The following is a 17830-nucleotide window of genomic DNA, read 5'->3' as shown; positions in this document are numbered from 1 at the left end:
TGTGGAAATACAGGATATGCAATATTATTTACCAGCAAACACTGCAGGGAAGAGAGTCTCGACTACAGGGAGACATTCTGGACATGAGACATGGAGGTGTTTAGAGACATTTTAGTCAGTGATCAGCTGAGTGTAGGGCTTGGTCTAAGGTTAAAGGTCAAGTTGGGAGTTAATTTTAAGTCGTGGTGTGTTGAAGTATTCTTTAAAGTGTCGGAATGTATTGAGGGGGAGGGGTTACAACATTTCTTGCAGCCTGTATAGCATGAGGATATCACTGGAAATAATCAGTTTAAATGAATTCTTAAGTCATAAAGAAAGGTCAATAAAGTTTCCTGCATTTTAAAGAGTTGGGTTGTTTGATTTCCATTCAGTCTCCATGAATGTAACGCAGACACAAAGGTTATAATATGTTGAACTGTTGTATCATTGTTACGATTCATCCTGATAAAACGTGAAACCACAAACTGATGGATCACTCGAGCCTGTCTGTGCCCGGACTGATCCAACCTCTCGCTGCTCTTGTTCTTTTTATACCAGGCTATAAAAAGACGACGGCCCACTAATTATTAACCCTGAACACTGCTCTTATACCCTGAAACTCTACACTACACACACACACACACACACACACGGCTAATGTTGAACTTATGGGTGGAGTTAAATGGTGCAGCTCAGTGACCAGTCAGAAAACAAAGTCTGTGACAGATCGAGTGATTTTAATACAATGTTTATTAAGGAATTAAACAAAATTTGGCAACACATAGTCGTAGGAAACAGGCTAATAGTGTCACTATTTAACACACTCATTATCCATAATTAGTGTCTCATGTAATCTCAAGGTACACAGAAACATCTGTGTTTGTATTCAGTGTTCTGTATGTTAGCATTGTGCTAGCATTTCTTAAAACTTAAGACCACTTCATTTTCTGTCACAGTGCCGCGTAGATTCAACAAATCCCAACAAAAATCCAAAACAAATAGAGCCGTAGAGCTCCCTTGTTGTCCGAAGACAATTCAAAACACATCACTGAGCTGCACTGTTGCACTGAGGGACACTTTCCATCATCACGATGAGCATGGGCACTGCAGTTTATTTTGAGTTGGTCTCACATACACAGCCTTGCTGCCTCGAACTAGAGCACCAAATGTGTATTAATCCACAGCTGAAAATAGTCCCCTACAATACACCATTTACTGTTTGGGTGTCAGAAAGTATTAAAAATAATGGATATTGTTTTCTCATGAGATTTATTGACAGTATCAAAAATATAAAATATCATCAGAAAATTTAAAAAGTGTTCCCAGATGTATTCATGGCACATTTTATTTTTTACAATAAACCAAAATAACAGAATACACCTAGTTATTATAATAATCAACCTTCCCTTTAAGCGATTTGCTGTCACCGTGCCACACGCAGGAGGTCAAAGGTCAACTCTGTGATATCGAAGGCAAGATGCTGATGCATGGGGTCGACAAACACCTCGGGGCCTCCACACTGTCCGGTGGTGTGCTGGGTGTGTTTGAGAGAATCCAGGGTGGCGTAGATGACTCTGGCTCGCTGCTCCTCTGAGGGCGGGTCCGCCCAGCGGTGACAGGGCAGCGAGGGCGAGTGGAGGAGGAAGTAGACGGATGACATGTAGACTTTAATGAACTCCTGTTTTAGGTAGGTCAGGTCTCTCTGCAAACACACAGGGAGGAAGGAACTCGTTATATTTACACCTGGTCAGCAGCTTGCCATGACAAGATGCGCTGGTAGCTCACACATTTTAACTTCTGAGGTTCCTCATACTCTCAGCACCCTCTACAGGTCTGTACTGGTATTACACACACTGACCTTCTGTGCTCGGCTCATGCTGGTCTCAGACTCCAGCCAGGCACTCTGAAAGAAGATGACAGTTACATTATTATTTTACTGAGTGATGTTGTTTTGCAAATCCAATAATTTCAAAGCAGTGTATTCAGTATTTTACTTGACGACTTTTTCACTGTCTAAAGGAAATGCAGAAAACCTTTTTGGTTTCAGAACAAGTGGATACATTATTGGCATGAAAATGTCCACAGAGAACAACATTGTACTGAATTATTTTTTGGTAATTTGGACTAAGTTCGACCATGGTGCTGTCCCTACTGACCCTGAGAGCATCCAGCAGGTCTGGTTGGTCCAACAGCACAGGGAAGGTAGACAGTACAGGACTGCTTATCAGCTCTGAAACAGAGAGCAAGTTGAGTTAATTCTAAGAACCATGAATATCTGCATTATCTGCATATCTGCTTTAAAGAAGAGGCAATGAAGGTGTGTTTTAGTCAGTGTTGGGGGTAACTTGTTGCAGTAATATATTACTTTTAAGGCTGCCTGAAAGCAGTGGGGATAAAGAGCTGGCCTCTGGTTTGTTTTTTCCTCGTCCCAGTGATCAACATATGGATGATGTTAGTATATGTTGGATGTGTTTCCATTCACATCCCCTGCAACCGTAGAGCAACACCAGTACACGGTACTGTTCTTATGCATAACTCTCTCTCCGGTGCTGCAGCAGCTGATCAGATTGCTCGTCACAGTGATTTACTCGCATGCTGTTCTGTTAGTTGTCCTGACCCCAATATTTGTTTATTGTGTTTCATATCATAGACCCACAAATATGTGTGCATGTCTCATAATTATCAGACTTTGATCCTCTGCCTGACCCTCCCTGTGTCCAAGAATATTCATTTATTAATTTATTTTAAACAGTCCAGGCTATTTAATTGATCTATATCATTACACTATTATTAATATAAGCAGGGGATGTAAATACAAAGTAGTAACTGCTGTATGTGAACGTGACCCTCGTCCATTTAAAATGCCTGTTAGTTCTTCTGAGGTCATTTTGAGGAAGTAGGGATGTCCCGATCACATTTTTTTTGCATCCGATTTGATACCAAGTCCTTCATTTTGAAACCGAGTCCGATACAGAGTCTTTTATTTTGAAACCGAGTCCGATACCGAGTCCGATCCGATACTTTGCAAAGCATGAAGAAAGAAAAAAAGAATGCATCCAAGTTGTCCCATAAGGTTTGTTTTTTATTTAAATAGTATCCAAAAAGCTTATCGGTGGTTCAGCAGCACAAAATGTAAACAAATTCTTCTTCTTGTCTTCAACAAACAAAATAGGCCTATATCTTTATACATTGGAAAGAGGAGGCAACAATGAACAACATGGATGAAAAACCTGGCCATTTTTGTTGTTTTGATTCCTCCGATCATTTATTACCGATTCCGATTTTGTAAAAATAACGTGATCGGAGCCGATACCCCATCCAAGGATCGGATCGGGACACCCCTATGGGGAAGTAAGACAAAAGTAATGTAATAAGTAACTTATTACTCTACACAGAGTAATATTGTCATGTAACATTACTTTTAAATGAAGGTAACTAGCAATATCTAATACATTACATTTTGGGAGTAATTGCCCAACACTGGTTTTAGTGCTGTCGAAAATATACATTTAGCGATACATATCGATTCTGAATATTTGAAACAGTTTTCAATCCTCCTTTCCCACAGTATCGATACCATCAACACTACTCTCTCACACACTCTTCTCTCCAAGTGTGAGTTGACACACACACACACACACACACGACTGTGGGGTGACCCAAAGCCCCGCCTCCTCTCACAGTGCTGTCGTCCTGTCACTCATCTGTTTTTTACTTGCACTTTTATTGCATTTTGATTATGTGACAGTCTCATAGTCTATTGAACATGTGCACCACCACAAAAAGAATATTGTTCTCACTCATGGAAAAAAGTTTTAATTATCGTTAATATTTACAACAGTCACTCAGCTGTTCTCTGCTACTAACCAAGAAAGAAAACGTCATCAGCCTTGTTATATTTATCTTTTAATAATAACAATTTTTCCCCATGGTATAGAAAATGTTATCAAAGATCAATATTTTCAAAGATACTGTATCAAAGTTAGAAATTCCAGTATCGTGCCAACACTTGTGTGTGTTACCTGCATTCTGCATGGTGGGTCTGTCCATCAGCAGTGTGTCGGCCAGCAGCTGCCTGTGTAGAGCCAGCAGGTGGACGCAGCTTAGACAGTGCAGCAGAGTGTCTGGAAGGAGACTGAGGAAGAAAACATACTTGTCACTAACATACACAGTATAGTGTATGTGCGCACACATGCAAATCTAGTCTACATTTATAGTTATTGAACTAGATCACACATTCCACTACATGTGATCGAGCCCTGTGGTGAGATTTTCATGCCGATCCTCCCACCTGAGCTGCGTTCTGCTGCGGCTGTTGGCTGATTTTAACTTCACGATGAGTTTGGGCTGCCGCCTGGTCTGAAGCATCTGCTGGAAAACACCAGCTGGAGCTGAGAGGATAAGAGAGAACATACTCATCATACTGATGACAATCAAAGTTTGCTGAAAGTTTTTATGTACTGAGCAAACGTGTTTGTCAAACATGTGACACGAGTGTTGAGCTGTTGTCTTCTTACTTCCTCTGGTGACTGATGCCTCCAACATGACACCCTTCTCATAGGGAGTGCCACCGTTCACTGGCAGCTCATAGGTCCTAGACACAGGTTCGATTAGATTTTTAAGTATTAAGGACACATCACTCATACGGTAGATAGGTGTTTTCACAGATAGCCATTCATTCTTTCACACTGCACATATATATAACAAAAAAAGATGTCTGTGTTTCATATTTATATGTATTTCTGGGTTGATATAACAATGTGTATGGTGATCTGTTTACAAAATAATGGTACATGTCCAGATGGTTCCTCATCTCCACCCCTCTTATTCACTATGTAGGCAGCCGTGTGATGCATTCTGGGCCATGTTTCGTTTTAGAGACCAGGGTTTCCACTCCTCGTTTGCATGAAGTTGAAGCTGGGCTACTTTTTGCAAATCAGGGGCGTCCAGCGTGACTCACCACAACTGGAAACTCCTGAAAAACTAACCGATCTAAAATGCAGACAGATTCAGTAGCTGCACGGCACACTCCTCGCCTCAAATGTTTTCAGAAACACATTTCCATGAACTGTTTTGTATTATACGAGGAAGTTTCCAAACAAGCTGCCACGTTGGACCAGCTTGAAACTGGGAGCAGACGATTTTGTGCCTTGTAGCATGCTCATCAAGTGTCCAATGGGGCAGCGGTAGAACTAGTAGAAAGTAGAAAGCAGTAGAAGGACTTGCATGTGCACTGTATACACTGGTATATGTGTGTGTGTACCTGTTGGGGAGTGGATTTCCAGTGTCATCAGTCAGCTTGAGGAAAGCCCAGCCGCAGCTCAGGTCCCCTCTTTCACCTGTCGACTAAAACACACACAGAAGATTGGACACAGCTGCATCCCCAACACTCTGCTTCATTAATAACTGTCCAGTCGCTGAGGGAGGAATTCTTCTCTATTAATCTTCCTTGACAACAAAAAAGGGCTCAAGATAGTAGTTTTCCATTTCCTGTGTAGTCCTATGTGTCCTGTCTGTACTGACATTTGTGTCTGTGTGTGTTTGTCCTCACGTTGCGTATAAAGGTGACTCCCAGCTCAAAGAGGATACCAAGGTCAGGAGATGCCGAGTTGCAGCGTAGGAAACAGTCTCCGTCTAGGAGGGTGGGAAGGATGCCTGTCATCTGGAGCAAACACACAAAAACATTTAAGGACTAAAGGTCAGCCTTAAACAAAAGATTTCAGTGCTATAGTTTTGTGTTTTAGCTTTTCAGGAGTCAGTTCTGGCACATTTAAGCATTGTATCTCAGTAACAACCATCAGAGTTGAAGTGCCAGAAGTAGTTTAAGCAAAATCCACATCACCTGACCAGACAACAAAGAAAGAACACAATAACAACAGTGTGTTAATTTGCGTCGTAAACATACCCTTGGAGAGAAGCTCCAGGTCTTGGGGCTCTTGGAGTTGTAGGTTGCCCTCACTGTGTGGATGTTACTCAACACCTGAGACACAAGAACAGCTCATTAAAAAACAGGATAGAACAAGAGTTTTTTTATGGAAATTTTAGCTAATAATTAATAAATCAACAGTATTTCTTGAATTGTTCCACACTGCAGAGACATGGGTCAGCAGAAATACTCCACCTGAGTTCCATCAAAGGCACAGAGGCGGATGTGTCTGCTGAGGACCTGAACTCCGACCCCAGGAGTAGGAATCATCCTGCAGCTCCACAGACTGAAACAAACACAAGTCCTGACCTGCCGAGCACGAACCTGCGGGACAGAACAGGAGACTGATGAGTTAGCAGTAATTTGAAGTGTTATATCGAGGAGGTGTGTTCATGAGTGGATGCTTTGCAGTGTGAGAAACCTGAAAACATTGTCTTTATTCACCACACACACACACACACACACACACAGAGGGACACTCTCACCCTGCCCGTGTCTGGATCCAGGAAGAGGTCACTGAAGGACAGCTGCGACTGGCTGAGCTGTGGCTGAATATAGTGACTTCCTCTGTATGTTATACCTAGAAAAAAGACACAAACGGTTACTGCTTTACCGTTTAATCATGAATATGTATTAGTTAAACAAGTACTGCTACTAACAGCATCCAGCACCAGTGGTAATTGTAGTGGTGGTTTAAACTGCGAAGGAATCACACAAATGGTCTCTGTGCTGCTGCATGACCGCTGCTCTTTGATTGGTTTTAAAGACATCACTTAGACTCTGGGAAACTGTGATCTGTGTTTTACATTTTTTTTGACACTTAATAGACAAAATGATATACTCATTCATTGAGAAAATATTTGCAGATTAATTAATAACGAAAATAATCGTTCATTGCACCTCAAAAATAGTTGATTAACCTTTCCTGTGTTCTGAGACGAGTGTAATGGAAATCAGCTGTAATCATCACCTGCGCGCGCACGCGCGCGTGTGTGTGTGTGTGTGTGTTTTAGAGAGCGTATACTGACCTTCCTCCACCAGCAGTTTATTGAGAGTTGATGGTCTGAATCCTGAAGGTATAGCCCCCATGGCAGAGAGCACATCTGTTGCATCAATCTGCCACACACACAGAGGCACACACAGTGAAACCATAAATATATTGTATACACATTTAGAGCTGCACCAAATGTCATCTTTATACATTTGAAGCGGAGGTTTGCAAATAGTTTTTAAGGTCTGTCGTCATATTTCATGATGTCATTGCCCTAAAAACATTAAAAAAATCTGCAAACAAATTCCGCAATTTTAAGAAAGTAGTTCATCACATTAAATAAGTTATTCATTTTTTTATTAATGAACTCCCTTTAATGAAAAACTGTAACTCATGGTGCTGCCAGACTGTCCCATTAATAGGGAAAGCAAAGAGTTGTTTGATCGCAGTGAAAAATGTTGTTTTAAAAGTTAAATGCCAACAGATATAGATTGAAGCAGAATATTTTGTCAGATAAAAACATGTTGGTCATTTTGGAAAAGATTACGTCTATCTTTTTATAACAAATTCTGACTTTAGGACTTAGAATGCTCTGGAGTTATTGGAAATGTTGGAAACAATCCTCCACAGCCACCACTGTAATCTAATTCTACAAACAGTATAATACTAATAATATTCTTTATCTGCATCTGCGCAGAAATAAAGTGTTTAAACAGAATGAACAGACATGCTAGGCAGCATTCAAATGTTGATTAAGAATTCAAGTGTCGTTATGAATGAAGCTTCAAAGCTTTGTACTACTTGGTACAGCCCTATATTATTCACATTGTGGATTGTATATTTGTCAATAAGAAGATTAAGGCCCTGATCACACAGAAGTGTTTCAGCAGCTGGAGGCGCCTTTTTGTAATTGTTTGTGATGACAATGAAGCTTTTTGCTTGCATTTTTTACGTTGTGATGCACCTGGTGATTCTGAGCTCTAGGTGCCTGGTGTTTTTGCCAGAGCACCCTGAACTCCTCGAGTTGCAAAAAACTTCCACTCAGAGCGGAAAAGTGCCCCATGTCATCTCTTTTTTTGTCCTCTTTTTTCCCATTGTCCAACCAGATGATTTTAGAGGCGGGCCTTCTGTGGTGGTCATGACAACAAGTTTACAGCTGGTAAACAATGGAGGAGAAACTGGAGGTAGCAGTTGCTGGATACCCAGAGCTATACGGCCTGATGATAGACAGCAGGTTTTCAAACTGCCCCTGAGTCATCCTTAAATATGACTGGAAATGGCCATCATGGAGGAGAAGCTCCTGGACCAACTGGTGGTACTCCCCATGATCCACCCTCTTTTTTAGGGTCTCATGTACCCACACAGATCTCTGTTTATCTGCTGACAGCCTCTCACCCTCAACCAGAGCTACAGCAAGTACCCTCTACCTCAACATTTTAGGAACCAGATACTAGTTACTGTGGGGAAAAAACGGTAGATTGATCACACGGGAAGGTTAGTGTAAGGACGTGATGGGGTGGCAGTGCGGTGCGCCCTGCGTTTTGCAGCCTGTGTAACCAGGGCCTAACAGTAGCATCAGTTCCAGTGACAGTACTTGTAGTTTGTAGATACTTGCCTTGGTCAAAGCCTTTCTGACAGTACTCCAGTTGGAATGTGGAGAACTGTTGTTGAAGAAGAAAGGAATCAAAATTAAACTGATTGATGATTATCGAGTGTCAGTCACACAGATAGAGAGCTGTCTCTCATTACACTAGTCAGAACCACACTCAATCAAAAGCTATACAAAGTTTCTTAATATGTAGGACCTCTGTTTCTCTTGGTCATCAGTCAATTCTTCACCATCTTGCTCTTCCTCCTCTTCTGACTCCTCCTCCTCCTCATTTTCATCACCATCATCGTCATCATCTTCTTCATCATCGACACTAGAGCCAATCTGAAAAGTGAGTCACCACTTTACATCAACACACTGCAGCTGCTTACATTTAAAATTAACAACACAGGAGGGTTTGATGTGATGCAGATGTTCAGCAGCTTGTGTACCTTCAGGTAGGTTTTTGGAACCACTCCTCTGTTGCCTTTAGCGTCCTGAGCCAGCCACCATCCATCTGCTGTCTTCCTGATAATCCTCAACACGTCCCCCCTCTGAAAACAGCAGGGACACAAACGAGTCATGTAGCTCCACAGTATTCATGAATTACTAACAGACTTTCCCAGCTTAAAATCAAAGGAGTGTGTCATTGACGAGTTTCTTGGTAATAATTCATTTCATACTGTTTCCCTGTCAGCCTCTCGTTATTTAATTGTACCTGCAGGGCTGTGCAGTGTCCATACATGGAATGAAACAGCTGGAGTGCTTAGGCTGCAGCTGAACTCATGTCAACACCCCTGTGCGTCACCTCTGTGTCTGAAACAGGAAGTACATCACCTGCACAGACAGATCTCCCTCCTGTTCTCCTTTGAAATCACTCAGGGCTGTGTAGACACGAGGGTCTGACTGAGAGGGCGGTTTCACAGCTTGCTTCTCGTCTTCATCGTTGCCGCCATCGTCGGCATCGCTACTGTCTTCGTCATCATCTTCGTCATCATCCTCCTCCTCGCTGTCTTCCTTTGAATCATCACTGTAGATCGAAACACAGTAATGTGAGAAGACATTTTAAATTTTGGATGAAATCAGTGTTTTGAAATCAATATTTCTGTGCAGCTTCTTTACAAAGGATAAACGTGGATTTAATTTGTCATGGGAAAACTCAACTGAGCCATGGCAAAAAGGGATATGACATCGTCAGCACTGACCCTGCAGCAGTACTGGGTCCTGGTGGTGAAAGCTTCAGAGAGAGGGTGTTTACAAGCTCCAAGATGTTCTGCAGTCGTCTCTCCTCCTCCTGCTTCCTCTGATCATAGTTCCCCACTGGAGCCAGCTCATCTGCCTAAAAATTAGGCAATGAATTACAACACCAATTTAGCTTAATGTCCTTTAAAAGATCACAACAAGTCACAATACAGTAAATTTAAATTGATGTATTAGAACGTTGCTCAACAAGCCAGTGTTGGTCTGTCAGTGATACCTGACTTTCTTGCAGTCTCTGGGATTTTTCTTTTCAGAAAACATGTGCATATTGATTTGGGGACCATAAATAATGTCATTTTTTATGATACAAACTGTTGATTTAGGTCAACCAAAAGTCCTGGCTGCAATGTTGGAGGTCATCTAGTAGTAGAACTGAATAATTGTACTGCACACACCTATTACAAAAAAAAATTAAAAATTATATTTCCAAGTTTACTGAGAGCACAGAACTGACCTTGGTCAGGTTCCTCAGTGTCCTTTGTGTCTTCTCTGCCGACATCTGCAGTTCTTGACATCTGTTTGGGATTGGACATTAGAAGAAAATCAAACCTCAAGGCACAATTAAAATCAACTAAATCATAATGATATGGGAAAAAGAGGAGTGGGAATAAAAGCAGAGTAAAATCACGTCCCTTTAGTAGTTTCAGTGCTGGTGAATGATGGTCCTGGTCTTAACTGCACTTACAAGAAGTAAAACTAGTTTAGGAAGCACTCCTGTTTACCTGCGTAATGCTTCTTCAGTGGATCCATCCTGACTCTGCACATCCTTAAACAGGCTGTCAACCTGGATTAGAAGAACAACGAGATCAACTGGCAGTGAATTAAGAAGTGTTGACACCACTGTGTCTACCTCTGTACATTTTATAGTGTTTATACTTCCTGTTTAATGACAGATAAACACATGTCTCAGATCTAATACCTGCTGGGTGTTTTCTTTGGCTACAAAACAACAGGCCTGTCCTTTGTATGTGTTGCGTTGTGTGAAGATAGGTTCAAGATCCCAATACTCATTTATAATCTAACGTTTTAACATTCCCTTGCCTTTTGACTGACCACTTCATCAAACAAGTTATAGGGTCTTTCTTTGTGTGTTCTACGAAATTCGGCATTAACTTCATGAACCAAAAAGCTCTTAATTTTTAAGGAAAATCTCTTTTACTTTTACCTTTATGTACAAATGACGAACAAAATATATTCATCTTCGGCCATTTCTGGACTTTAATGCTAACACAAGGCACATCTATAAAGGCCTTTTAGCTCTTAATAAAACTGCCCAAGACGTATCTTCCACTTCAAGGGGCTACGTTTTCTTTGTACAACGGTTGGTGAGTGCTACAGCTGCAACAACCTCTCTTGTCTATTCAATAACTTCATGTAACTGCCAATCTGGCAGCCACAGTTGTTGAGTTCATCGCCGCTAATAAACCACCAAAACAAGCGCCATTTTGTAACAAACCTGCTTTTTGATTTCGTCCACTTCTCTCTGGACAAGCTGCAAAGGTCCTTTTCTTTTTGGTGGCATTTATACGCTGTTTTATGGAGCATATTCCGTGTGTTAGCTGATAGCCTAGCTAGCTAGCTAACTGACGCTACTCTTCCACTTGTCGCTAGGCAACCGTAGCCTCTTCCGGTTTGGGCTCGACTGGATTTAATTAATCGACCATTACAAGCTCATTCCTTTATATTCTAAATTAATTGTTTGTATAATATGTTTTTTTTAAAATATGTGTTTAACTATAAAAACATTTATAGTTCAACACGCTTTTTCACCGGATATAATGGTGATTGTCGATACACTATCGCCACCTGCTGGACTGGAGCATAACGCCATAAAGTCTTTGAATGGGACGCCGATTATAAAGTTACACACTAAAATTTACAGCAACATTTCACCACATTTAGCTCCAAACAATATTTTAAAATATGGTGTGAATTTTTGGTTAAATTTTAAATCTATATCTAGCACTGTCAATTTGCATATTAGCTAAATATTTAGTTTCAAGCACGTTTAGATTTAAGATTTAACCTTTAGATTTGATAATTAGATTTTAATGTTTACATGTAACATATTACATGTAATAAATATTTTTTTTAACAAGAAAAGGAAATATGACGAAGTTCACACATATTGCTGTTAATCTAGTAAAAAGCGCCTTTATAAAAATCAAAAATCACACACATTTATAACATTGTTTGGAGCTAAATGTGGTGAAACGTTGCTGTTAATTTCATTGTGTGCCATTTTACAATCGACACCACATATCTGTGAAGTGGTTAATCAAATGACAAACGCTGAATCCCAGCCAACATTTGTATGTAGGGCCCATGTGAGCTGAAAAATGGGCCCTATATGAGACTGTGTACAGGTACCATATTGGTCCCATGCCAGTTGCCCAAATGGATCATGCTGGGGCTACCTGGGTACAAACTGGGTATGGGTCCAAAATGGGCATCTTATCTGTGGCCCAAGTGGGTAAATCTACCATATGTGGGCAAATGTCATGGGGCCAATATGGAACCCATGGACAGTCCCTTATAGGGCCCTTTTTTCAGTCCATTTACTACCCACGGGGGCCCTACATACAAATGTTGGCTGGGATGAAAGCGCTTATGCCTCCCCACAGAATATTTTTTTAATGTGGCTGTTTTCTCATATAATTTGTGTTGTATGTAACACACTTATTCTTCACAGTGTTGTAGCAAAAACTGTAACCCGTCAGATTCTGACTCTAGACGGGAAAAGGCCGATGGGATGTCTAAATGTGTGAGGTGAAGGTTTGGAAAAATTTATTTAAGTGCACGAACTAAACAGATTATTTTAGTCCTGTATGATCCATGTCTGGCTTGCACATAAGCAGCGTTGTGTAAGTGCCTTCTAAATGACCTACAGCGCATTTTGCCTGTTGTGAAACATGCTGCCTTCACTTTCTCCTCGTTCACTTTAAATTCTTGAGTTCTTAAAAAGTCAAAATTATGAGTTTTCGACGCTGCTGTAAGCAGAAAGTTTACAAATCAACAAAGTTAATTACGGGCCTAATAAAAGTCAATTGTTTGCACAATTCCTCGCTATCTTTTTACCAAAAATACAAAATTACGACGTTTAGGGTGGACCTGAAGGCAACAAACACAAAAACTCTCCATCCGCCTCCGGTGTTACGTCACTCACCTGTCATGGCTGCTCCCGTGGCGCTCATTCAGGGAGCCAGCAGAGGACTGGGGCTTGAGTTCTGCAGACATATCCTGAGAAACAAAACCCCCGCTGCTGTCATAGCGACATGTCGAAACCCGGACGGAGCGGCCGAGCTGCGGGGCCTGGCCGGGCAACACCCGGGCAGACTGACGGTCCTCCAGCTGGACGTGAACCGGGAGGAGGACATCCGTGGAGCTGCGGATCGGGTCAAGGAGAGCTTCGGTAGGCTGGATCTGATCGTCAACTCCTCGGCGATGCTTCATCCCTCCGGTAAAGGAGAGACCAGCCTGAGAGATGTGTCTGCTCAGGTAAAGCACGAGCTGCTCTGTCACCATGAGAAGTAGAATACAACTGAAGCATGGTCCTGCCTGATGGGGTGTGTGTACTAAATGTGCTGTAAAGTCCATTTAGTTTGGATTATCTTATTTAAAGGGGGTCACTTTAAACTGTCAGGTTCTGTTTTAACTGATTCTCAAGCGGCTGTGTGGACACGCGACAGGCCATTGTAGTGTCAGGGGACTTTAAATACTGAGCCCCGTTCCAAACCTCATTAACAAATCCTGTGATTTAAAATTAAGTTTCATTTTGAGTAAATATACAAGAACTTGGCGAGACATCGCCATCTTGGTCGAATAAATACGACCTGACTCTAAATTCGGCATAAATATAATGTACACAACCATATCAGTTTAAAAGTTATTTCAACTTTTCTCTTAGATTTGCCTGCTAGTTGCATCATTCAAATTAATCCACAGGACAGCAGGGGGCAGTATCAACAGTGAAAAGATGGAGATTTTATTAAGATCAGGTGCTGCTAGGTGCATCATCCAAAAGCTGAGAGAATATCAAACACTTTAAATTCTGTTTCAACATGTGTGCACGTTTTATAATAGAATAAAATAGAATAGAATGTATCTTTATTGTCCATCATGGGTGGGAAGTTGTCTTCAGCTCACTAAACACAAAAGACAATATTGTAAAAAGCAGACAAATAGTTAGACAAGCATATAAAGTCATTACAAAACACTTAACACTTAACACATTAAATCAGCTCATTGACTGTGGTTTAAAACTCAGCTGTCACTATGTTGAGTTAAGAATACTAATGACACTTGGAATGAAGGACTTCGCGTCAAGGGCTACTGTGGCTTGCCAACTATTTTCCTTGCCGTTGATACAATCCTAGAGAGTTTGTTCTTGGCCGTACAGTTAAGATGACCATACCAGGCAGTAAGGTGAAATGTTAAAACACTCTCAACCATAGTTTTGTACACTAATTCTAAATTCTGCTGACTAACACAGAGACCACTGAGCTTTCTGAGAAGATAAAGTCGCTGTGAGCATCTCTTGAAAATATACTCAGTATTTACAGAGATGCTCACATGGGAGTCCATAACTGTACCAAGGTATTTAAAGTTTTCTAAAGTTTCAGCACGTTGGCCATCGAGTGAACATGGCTCTGTAATCAGTTCTTCAGTCTTGGCCACATTCATTTCTAGCTTGCTGATGTGACACCATGTATGAAGGGCCTTAGTGTGAGCCAGGCAGCTTCACCCAATGGGTCTGTTTGCTGTGACAAACCAACTAAGGAAGTCTACAATAAATGGCGAGACTTTGGTATTGAGATTGGTGTCATTTCTCTGCATTGAAGGAGGAAGGAGATAATTTCCTATACTGGTTCTTCTAAGCAAGGGCGTAGGTTTCGTTTCGGCATGGAGGGGGACATGGAGGCCTGCTCTACCCCCTGAGCTCCTGGGCACCCTACCAATTAATGCAGAAAAGGAACCAATTGGTGCATACCCACTTAGCTACTGAGTCCCCCGTGAGCAAAGGCAGTGTCCTTGCCGCTCTGGCCATGAGTTCAGTTTCAGTTTGTGGCCCTTTGCTGCATGTCGTCACCTCTCGCTTCCAAGTGTCCTGTCATTAGAGGCAAAAAGCCCAAAAACCGTAACAGTAAAATGCACATGTTCTAAATATCAAGGGGTACATGTCCCCTGCATCCTCCCTGACATCTACATGCTTCCAGCCACTCAATGTACTCCGACTATCCTGGATCCTGCGCCCCAGCTGTGTCTGTCCAAAGGTCTAGTGAACCATCAGTCCCCCATTCACACCTATGTATCCAGACCCATCAAACACCCATCACACCTTTTCACTGATCTAACCACTGACCTGTATCTATTGCCTTGCTTCCCCTCTCAGGGCATCATTTCCACCTTGACGACCAACACAGTGGGCCCCCTGGTCATGGCCAAGTATTTCGCCCCCCTCCTTCAGAAGGGCGGAGGGAGTTTCGGTCAGCAGCCCGCAGAGAAAGCCAAGCAGCACAGTGGCATCATCGTCAACATCACCGCCAAAGTGGGATCTATTGGCGACAACGGTTGGTATTGTGTTACTTTTGGTTGCTCTGTGGTAATGTAAACATGCTAATACAGTATGGTTTCACTTGTGTTCCTCTGTGTTTTCCACCCTCCACCCCTGCTCTCAGGTCTTGGTGGCTGGTACAGCTACAGAATGTCTAAAGCAGCTCTCAACATGGCTACCAGGAACCTCTCCATAGAGCTGGGCCGCAGTCGACCCAAGGTAGGTCTGGCTGTGCTCATAGTTGTTTTGGCCTGTGTTTTAGAAGGTTGATGAACTTGCTTCTGTTTTCCCAGGTGGTGTGTGTGTGCTTACATCCAGGAACAGTCAACACAGACCTCTCCCGGCCGTATCACAAGAACGTGCCAAAAGGCAAGCTGTTCAGTGCCGAACACTCTGTGACCTGTCTGATGAGCATCATAGACTCTCTGAATATGGAAAAGACTGGCAGGGCATACAGCTGGGATGGGACTGAACTTCCTTGGTAGAAACAATAAATGGACAGAGAGAGAGGTTAATTTACTGACCTCTGCTCTTGACGGAGCGTGCAATGAGCTGGACTTTACACTGAAAGGAGGTTCTCAAGGTGGAGTGACAGTCTAAACAGTCAAAAACAAACCTCTTTCACTACCTCACAACCAGCCAAAGTGCTTAAATCACCTCTAATGTTTATGACGTTAATAATGCCATCACATAAAGTCCTCATGTGGCTTTAATGCGGTTGTAATTATACTCATGATCTAATGCAGAACAGTGTGTTTCCCTCTGCTCCAGTCTTTGGGGCAAGCTAAGCCAAACATCTGCTAGCTTGTAGCTTCTTGACAGACAGATGTGAGGGTGCTACTGATCTTCAGGGTTGGGGAGTAATGGAATACAAGTAACTGTTTCCTTGAGTGTGATGCCTAAAAGCAATTTCAGATACTCCTGTTTGTGTTTCGTGCCTTATTGTTTAATAAAATCAGTGTTTGTCATGGCATTAGACAGCTGAGTTATGTGTCACAGTATCGTATCATTACTTTGTGCTTTCACTGAAAGATACTAAACAATATCATCGGTTAAATGGGCATTTATAGTTATTTCTTTGCAGGTAACATGTTTGATCAGTGGCAGTCGGTCTTAAATTATACCATTTTCTTCCCCTTAGGTGTAAAAGGGAGTATTGCATTTGCAATACTTTTAAGTGGAACCTGACGCTAAGGACAAACACTACATTCTTACATTTACAAGCTGTGTTTGGATGACAGGATGAAAGTCACTCCAAGCCATGTTGGAAATAGGCATTTTTATATAACAAAATAAAGGAAAAAGACCTGCATTTCATCTCTGAAACCATAATATACATATTTTTCTTGTCAGCAGGTGCTTTCAAGAGCATATATACAGTGTAGTCCTTATTTACAGAAGAGTAGAGACTTAAGGAACAGTGGGCTGTGACTAATTGGCTGGGTAATGACTGAGCTCAATCTTGTTATGGGGTTTTTACACAGTGTTGACCTGATTCTTACTAAGTCTAGGCCACCAAGTTAATTTATTAGACTTTTATTACAATCACATGGTGCAAACATGTTTGACTCTACCTTACAAGCCAACAGCTTATTAAATTACAGTTAGAAATTCCTAATATATCTTTCAATTACTCAGTGGGCAGAGATGTAAAACACAGTTCATTAATATTAACCAGAAGATGGCAGCATTTCACCTTTATGGCTTTTCACTGAGTGAAATTATGGAATATTTACAGTAATTGATGCTGTTACACGATTATATCATAACATAGCCTACATGTATTATTCCTTGGTTATTGAGACTTCTGCCATGCTCCACTTATGTTCATGTTAATCACTGTGGGGCATTTTTACTCTTGGTGGAGCCTCTTAGTATTAAAGCTGTTTCTTATGATATTACTTCCCTATCCGATGAACTCCAGTGTACCTTTGGAGCTAAGTTATGTCCGTGTAATAACTTTATGGTTGCTATTGCTTTTTGAAGTATCACTTTAGATAACTGCAGTACAGTTTGTACACTTCCAAGAGTCTTTAATGTCCTTCATTGTTGCTGCCTTCCGAGCATTATTGATGTAACATCAGTTATAGCATCATGGTGTGTCAAACATAGGGTCTGTGGGCCAGAACCGGACCATTAAAGGGTCCAACCTGAGGTCTCAGGTTTCAGGAGCAAATTAAATAATGGGCTCCCTGTTTCATGTAAAATTCTGCTTCAGAGGCTTTACACCCTGAGCAGAATACAGGTCTCTGATATAACAATGCATACTTACTGTGACCATGCTTAAAGATACTGAACATTGTGCAAAACATTATAATGATAAACTTTATTTTAATACCATCTTTCAAAGCACACAGTGCTGTACAATAAAACTAAACACAAGGAGAATAAAACAAATATCATGCCATAAAATGTCATCCAGTAAAAGATAAAAGGCGGAAGAAGGAAGGCCAAAGCTGAAATCAAGATAATAAATGGGAAATAATGTCAGTAAGAGAGCAATAAAATAGACAGACAGCTCAGATAAAGTAA

General features: G+C 41.4%; 2 protein-coding genes across 2 annotated transcripts; one reads left to right on the top strand and one right to left on the bottom strand.

Annotated features, from left to right (window-relative positions):
* Positions 1-711: 711 nt before the first annotated feature.
* Positions 712-11366, bottom strand: nphp1 (nephronophthisis 1). The gene is made up of 20 exons (XM_033612749.2): positions 11201-11366; positions 10467-10528; positions 10199-10259; positions 9690-9823; positions 9322-9514; positions 8937-9038; positions 8702-8829; positions 8512-8557; positions 6934-7021; positions 6391-6485; positions 6101-6229; positions 5885-5959; positions 5531-5641; positions 5243-5325; positions 4497-4573; positions 4271-4370; positions 4002-4114; positions 2136-2209; positions 1838-1882; positions 712-1681 (listed from the first exon to the last, which is right to left on the bottom strand). The coding sequence occupies exons 1-20, from the start codon at positions 11264-11266 to the stop codon at positions 1403-1405; spliced, it is 2061 nt and encodes a 686-aa protein (XP_033468640.2). The 5' UTR covers positions 11267-11366; the 3' UTR covers positions 712-1402.
* A 1540-nt stretch (positions 11367-12906) lies between these two features.
* On the top strand, positions 12907-16283 carry LOC117248022 (C-signal). Its single transcript, XM_033612740.2, has 4 exons — positions 12907-13242; positions 15137-15314; positions 15423-15517; positions 15592-16283. Exons 1-4 carry the CDS (start codon positions 12916-12918, stop codon positions 15781-15783), a joined length of 792 nt encoding a protein of 263 aa, XP_033468631.1. The 5' UTR covers positions 12907-12915; the 3' UTR covers positions 15784-16283.
* The last annotated feature ends 1547 nt before the right edge of the window (positions 16284-17830 follow it).

Source organism: Epinephelus lanceolatus, chromosome 17, assembly GCF_041903045.1.
Source record: "Epinephelus lanceolatus isolate andai-2023 chromosome 17, ASM4190304v1, whole genome shotgun sequence".
Classification (NCBI taxonomy): Eukaryota; Metazoa; Chordata; class Actinopteri; order Perciformes; family Serranidae; genus Epinephelus; species Epinephelus lanceolatus.
Note: the sequence above shows the minus strand (reverse complement) of the source record. Positions and strands in the feature narration are given on the sequence as shown.

What these genes read in the sequence shown, in the direction of transcription:
- nphp1 (XM_033612749.2), bottom strand. Translation starts at nt 11,266, where the DNA reads ATGCCACCAAAAAGAAAAGGACCTTTGCAGCTTGTCCAGAGAGAAGTG. An exon ending in TGGATCCAGACACGGGCAGG is followed by an intron (nt 6,230 to 6,390) that starts GTGAGAGTGTCC and finishes TCTGTCCCGCAG; the next exon opens with GTTCGTGCTCGGCAGGTCAG. An exon ending in GTGCCTTTGATGGAACTCAG is followed by an intron (nt 5,960 to 6,100) that starts GTGGAGTATTTC and finishes CTTGTGTCTCAG; the next exon opens with GTGTTGAGTAACATCCACAC.
- LOC117248022 (XM_033612740.2), top strand. Translation starts at nt 12,916, where the DNA reads ATGGCTGCTCCCGTGGCGCTCATTCAGGGAGCCAGCAGAGGACTGGGG. An exon ending in TGAGAGATGTGTCTGCTCAG is followed by an intron (nt 13,243 to 15,136) that starts GTAAAGCACGAG and finishes TTCCCCTCTCAG; the next exon opens with GGCATCATTTCCACCTTGAC. An exon ending in TGGGCCGCAGTCGACCCAAG is followed by an intron (nt 15,518 to 15,591) that starts GTAGGTCTGGCT and finishes CTGTTTTCCCAG; the next exon opens with GTGGTGTGTGTGTGCTTACA.